Here is a 6,432-nt window from a genome sequence, read left to right on the forward strand (position 1 = left end):
GCCCAAGCTGGGTAGGAGGCAACTTCCCATGTCTCAGCATTTTTAAAGCAGGATCTAGCCAGCCTCTGGTTGTAGAGTCGATTTAAGTGTCAACTAGGGAAGACAGTGGACATGAAGGTTTATAAGTCCCCTGTAAATCTGCTACTTTGATTCTGAATATTGACCATCCCAAATCCTAGCTATTTAAGTCATCTTCCCATGAACCCAATATTGATCAAAATATTGTCTCAGATCTCTTACTATGGTCCCACTCTCAGACCCCAATGATACAGTGATGTGCCACCATCACTTACCAGTCACGGAACATGTTGGCCTCTTTTTCCTGTCTCAGATATATGGTTAGACAGTGGCAGGGTCCAAGCACCTCTCCTTCTGTTCATCAAGCCTCATCCCCATGGGAAGAGTCCCCAGAGTCATCTTGAGTGCTTCAGGTCATGACGGCCACAGGCACAGGAGTGACCCCAGCTGCAGAGGCTGGTGAATCAGGATGGGATCCCAGGGGGACACTGGAAAGAGGCCAGTGTGCCTCAGAGAAGTCTTGCCCATTGCTTGCTACCTCACCTCCCATCTTCCACACCACCTCTGTAACTTCTACACAAATACTCTTTGTCTTTGACTCTGAGAGATGACCCTACTCCCCTATCACAAGACCCATAAACACATGCACTCTGACAGTTCCCTGTCTTAGCTCTAGCCCATAAAGACTTATATTGCATCAACTCTTCAACCAATTACTTTTCCCAGTGTTGTGCTTGCTGATCTAGTCCCACAATGTTCTTCTCTTGAGAAGCTTCTCAGTAGGAGCTACATGTTTAAGGGCTGGGTTGAAGGCTCCTTGAGAAAACTTGGGGAAGAATGTAATGAAGAAGTTCTTGTTCTGAGTTGGATCCTGCCTGTTACTAGTAACCAATCTGTAATTGAGTATTTTAACAAATCTTACCTAGAAGGAACATTAAATTTGTTTTTGATAAGAAGTAGCAGTCACCTATTAGCTATAATAGATGCCTTACCATGCGATTTCTAGATTGGTCTCATTTTCATGTGCACTCATATATGATTATTAAGTGGTCAGTGACCAGGTTGATGTGGGTTTTCTATGAGAGCCATGGCTAGCTTTGAATGTCTCTTTCTGAGATAAAATACAATGAGCAGAATGTAAGTGTATACTGGATAGACGACCCATATATTTTCTTTCCTTCTAAGCCACTACACCTCTTTCCTTTTCTATGTTTCCAACATTGTTATAATTTTCCTACAGAGGAGTAATTACATTACAAAGACGTCCCAATAAAGGTTCAACTGTGAAATTCAGTTTTCATGAACAAAAATTCATCCACTCCTGCTGACTTTTACCAGTTAATTCTAAAACTACCTTCTGGATCCAACACAACCCCAAGCCCCATGAGTTTGGGGTAACTATTCTGCCTCCAAGATCTTTCCTTCCATTGAAGAATCTTCCTCTTACCCTCAATACACTGGTCAACCTTTCTCAGGCTGGCTTCACTTTGACTCACACCCTGAAAGAGCAACAAGGCTATGGAGAAATCATCATAATTCCCTAAGTTTTTATATCATAGTTCCCTCTCTCAGGAACACTCTAAAACAAATTCCCTTTTGCACATGTCTATCCTGGACCGCCAGCAAGAGAACACCTCGTTCATCTTTTAGAGATCTTTGTCCACTTAACGAATTTAATACTCTTTTTAAATATCAACAAATAGAACGTCAGCTGAGAAGCAGAAATCCTTTATAACGTGGTGACATTTCCTTTTAGTAAAAATGATACCACTCATATTTTGAAGCTTGTTTATTCATCTGGAGAGCCTAAGTGCATCTATACTAAACAACTCTTTGTAATTTTTTATGTGTGACGACAAAAAGAGCAAAACTTTCGACCCCCAAAATATGCTTCTTTAGCATAAGGTCTATTTTAGGCTGACATATTTAAGAAGGAAAAACATAGGAGAAGTTCTGAAAACCAGGCAACTATAGGAGACATTTAAATTTCTAAGGATATCTCCTCTCTGTACCAGGAAGAAAAGGATAACACAATCCCAGCAATTCCTACTCAAGGGAAAGGCACCAACAGACATATCCTTTGCTTTTCCTGATAATTTTTCACAATTACTAGAAGTAACTCATATGTTTCTCAGCTAGCGGTTTGCTAAAGAAATCCTGTTAATCCATACAACTGAATACTACTCAACAATAAGAAGGAATAAACCACTGATGCAAGCAAAAACACAGCGGAGCTCCAAATGCCTTGTGTTAAGGAAAGACGCCAGATTCATTAATTCCATTGACAGCAATATTTAGAGTATACTTTTTATGTTTTCTGGAAAAGGCGAACATAGGAAGAAATGGTTGCCAGGGGCTACGATTTTGGTTAAGGTCTTCTACAGAGGTATTTGGAGGTGGTAGAATGATCCTCTTTCATGTGTGTAGTAGTGGATAACCACCCTACGTATTTGTCAAAATTCATAGAGGTTTGCAATAAAAAAGTGATTTTTTCTGCATGCATGTATGTATATATCTTAATTTGAAAAAGGAAAAACAACAAGGCAAAAAATTTAAGGCATACTACTAAATACTCCCTAAGTCCTTATTTTCTTTTGCCCCTTTGCCTTTGCTAGTGTTTCTTAAAAGTTAAATTTTTATTACAAGTAAATTTTTAATAAACATTTCTACTAACTACATATAATTAATTTAATTCAACATTGTACTTACTAAATATTTTTTATTTTTTTTATAATATAATAGTTTATTTTTACATCATTTTGTTCTTTTTTTTTCTATCTCATCTCAATTGTAATCCCCGTGGGTTTCCCATCACCAAGTCACCCATGTGCCAGCACTTACTAAATTTTAACCTCTGTCAGGAAGCTTCTATCAATTCCTGCCTGGGCCCTGCTGGTAACACTGGGGTTAAAATCTGAGTGTTAACAACCTATCACTAGCTATTGCAGCATGATTTCAAGCCCTGGCCAGGGAGCCAACCCACATGGTGCAGAAGACCTCTGTCGCTGCTCCCCTCAGTATATTTCAGTAGATCCACCTGTTCTGGTTCCCACACTGTCTCTGGTGAATCCTCTTACACCCCACACCTCTTGCCTACTCACCAGTTCTTGTAGGCATAAATAAATAAATATAAATCTTCAAAAGAAAAAACAAAACAAAACAAAATCCCTGCCTCTTTCTTGTAACTTCCTTAACTAGTAATATCTTGGCTGAAATTTGGATCAGGTAAAAAGAAAAAAAAATGGAAAGAATAAAGGTGTAGGAAATAGAAGAAACACACTCAGAAGCAAAATGTTTGTGGAGATAAAATCTGTTGTGTGGATGGTGATGGGAAGACTCTTCAAGGTCAGGACAGAGGCACACAGAAATTTTATGAACTAGTCCCATAAGGACCTTAGGAGAAAGTCAATGGTGAGTGGGACTAGTTTTGTCCCCTTTGCAGAAGATGGTCTTCTTGATGGCCCTAATGAGTTCCTTGTTACGAAGACTGTAGATGATGGGGTTGGCCAGGGGTGTGACTACAGAGTAGACCACAGCAAATGTCCTGTCAAGGGTGGGTGAGTAGCTCTTCTTTAGCCGTACATACATGAAGATGATGCTCCCGAAGAAGAGGAAGACCACAATGAGATGGGAGGCACAAGTGGAGAAGGCCTTCTTCCTCCCTGCTGTTGACTTTATCTTAAAGACAGCCACAATAATTCTTCCATAAGAAAACATAATAAAGAGGAAGGAGATAACGATGATGAAGGAATTGATAGCAAAGTTGACCAAGACATTAATGGATGTGTCTTTGCAAGCCAGGCCAAGCAGAGGTGGGAAGTCACAGAAGATGTGTGGAATTTTATTGTTGCCACAGAAGGGGAGCTGGGAGACCAGGCTGATTTCAGTAATGGGACACAGGAAGCCTGTAGTCCAACAGCAAGCGGCCATCTTGAAACAGAGTGTTGGGGTCATAATGGCAGGGTAGTGGAGGGGCTGGCAGATGGCCAGGTACCGGTCATATGCCATGGCAGTGAGAAGATAGCATTCAGAACCCCCAAGGGCATGGAAGAAGTAGGTTTGAAGGAGGCAACCTGCAAAAGAAATGGTCTTTTTCTCACTGAGAAGATTAGCTAGCATCTTGGGAATGGTGGTGGCCGTATACCACAGCTCCAGGAAGGAGAGAATACTGATAAAGTGGTACATAGGTTTGTGCAGGGCTGTATTCAGTCGTATGACTAAGAAGATAAGCAGGTTGCCACAGACTGTGAACATGTATGCCAGCAGCAGCAGGAGAAATAGCCAGCCCTTGATCCGCCCCACATTGGGGAAACCAAGAAGCACAAATTCAGACAGTCTGGAGGAGTTGTGGTTCTCCATGGCAGGCTGGGTGGGGAGGAAGGAGAGAAAGTGAGTTTGCGGTGACAGCACCGTCCAACTCAGAACTTCATTTCCTTTTACTGTTCTTTAATCAAAAGGCAACATTGTCATTACTACTGCTCTATTATGCACACTACTCTAAAATTAATAATAGCTAATTTATTAGCACTCACTCATCATCACACATTTGGTGAGTATTTGCATTCCATATTTTAGTTTTAATTTGTACAAATCCAATGAGTGTTGTTATACCAGCTTTCCAGATGAGAAAACTAAGGAATGGAGAAATTATGAGATTTTTCTATTTCATGCAGTTCTCATGTTACAGCCTCAGACTTCAAGTGGATGTGCTGTATCTCCATCCAGGCTATGTTGCTAGATGCAATCATCCCTAATATGCTGTCCCCCTCCCTAATCACGCTGTCCCCTCTTCAAATATTCTGTCCCTTTCCCTAATATTCTGGCCCCTTCCTAAACATTTTTCCCTTCCTCAAATTTCCAGGCCTCCTCTATAAGCATCCTATTTCTTCCCCAAACACAGTATTCCCTGCTGAAAAATGCTTTCCCACCCCCCAAGCCATAGTTTTATCATCAATGGAGTTTTAAGGGGTAATCTAGTGATGAGGATAACACAGGGGCAAGTCTCTTCTTGATGCTCAGTTCTCCTGTGTAAACCGTATGGGACGCAGCTGTTCAGGTTCAAAGGAAGTAGACTCCACAAGGGAAGACTCTAGACTCCGCAAGGGAAGACTCTGGACTCCGCAAGGGAAGACTCTGGACTCCGCAAGGGAAGACTCTGGACTCCGGGGCTAAGCCCCTGTCAAGTCCATCAGGAACACTCAGGAGAACTTTGTTCTGACCCTGAGTGATTGAGAAAGTTTTCTCACAGGAGGAATCTCTTGAGCTGAATTTTCCTGAAGGAGTAACAATGGAATAAAAGAGGACAAAATTTTCAGACAGGAGGGGAATCCAATACTTACGCTATTATGCTAGTTATGCTGTGATCACAGGCATGCCCCATAGTGCAGGGAGCCAGGGAGGGAAAGGAGACAAATGGTCACCAGATAGAGGCTTGAAATATATCACTCATTTTTAATACTTTCACCTCCATTTCAGAGATGAAGAGGTGAGCTGGCCTTGTAGTGTTGCTGAAGGAAAAGTGCCCGGAGAGACTGACCATGTGGTGAGAGGTTGAAGATCAGAAAACAAACAGAGTGGCCAGAAGCATAAATTCTTCATTTTCAGATCCTACTTATAAAAATGCAGGCCAGGAATACATACAAACTAGCACTGGATACTCAAATTATTCTCGAGCACATTGTAAAGAGATGCAAAAAGAAAATAAACTGCAATGAAAAAATGGTAAGAAACACAAACCACGGGATTTTAAGAGCTTGAACATGATAACAAGATTCATCCCACCTGCATCACACTCTGCATCAACAGGGCTGTCCAGATTCTAGGCAAGTGACAAGTGACCCTCCCTTGTTCATTTTTGTGACCTTAACACCAGGCATAGTGACATCACATGACAGGCATTCAATAAATTTCTTTAATCAAACAAATTAATTCAACAACTCATTTGATAATTAGTATAGATCCCCAAAATCTTTCCTCCAAATTACACCACTCATCAACAACTCATTTGATAATTAGTACAGCTCCCCAAAACCTTCCCTCCAACTCACACCACTCACCCAAACTCAAACACTGCCCCCAGCGCATGTGTCTTGCTTTGAGAGCGAATCCCTGGCCATGGTATTTTAAAAGGCTAAATTGATTACAAGCCGTTGGAGTTTAAGGTTCTTTTTTGGATCTCCTTTGCTGAAATGGGGCCACACACTCACCTCTACAATCACAAGACACAGTTGTGTGGAAACAAATCTCTGCTGGGTCACAACTCTGCCACCTGCCTCTCCTCACTGTGCATCAGCTTTGCCACTTGTCTCCCTTTCTCCTTTGGCCAACTGGTTTTCGTCCTTCAAAATTTGGTCAGACATTAACCCATTAGGGAAGTCTTCCCTGACACCCCAGGAAATATTACCTGCTCCTTGC

The 6,432-nt window shown here is 41.5% G+C and overlaps 2 protein-coding genes across 2 annotated transcripts in view; both read right to left on the reverse strand.

Annotated features, from left to right (window-relative positions):
- The window catches only part of LOC101620250 (olfactory receptor 6N2-like), a 9,877-nt gene extending 3,445 nt beyond the window's left edge, over window positions 1-6,432 (reverse strand). The window contains exon 1 of the mRNA XM_004688360.2: window positions 6,422-6,432. The gene's annotated coding sequence lies outside the window, so the exon portion shown is untranslated. The remainder of the gene's footprint in view (window positions 1-6,421) is intronic.
- LOC101620489 (olfactory receptor 6N2-like) lies at window positions 3,424-4,377 on the reverse strand. The gene has a single exon (XM_004688361.1). The coding sequence runs from the start codon at window positions 4,375-4,377 to the stop codon at window positions 3,424-3,426; it is 954 nt and encodes a 317-aa protein (XP_004688418.1).

The sequence above is a fragment of the Condylura cristata genome, unplaced genomic scaffold, assembly GCF_000260355.1.
Source record: "Condylura cristata isolate star-nosed mole 26May11 unplaced genomic scaffold, ConCri1.0 scaffold00024, whole genome shotgun sequence".
Taxonomy (NCBI): Eukaryota; Metazoa; Chordata; class Mammalia; order Eulipotyphla; family Talpidae; genus Condylura; species Condylura cristata.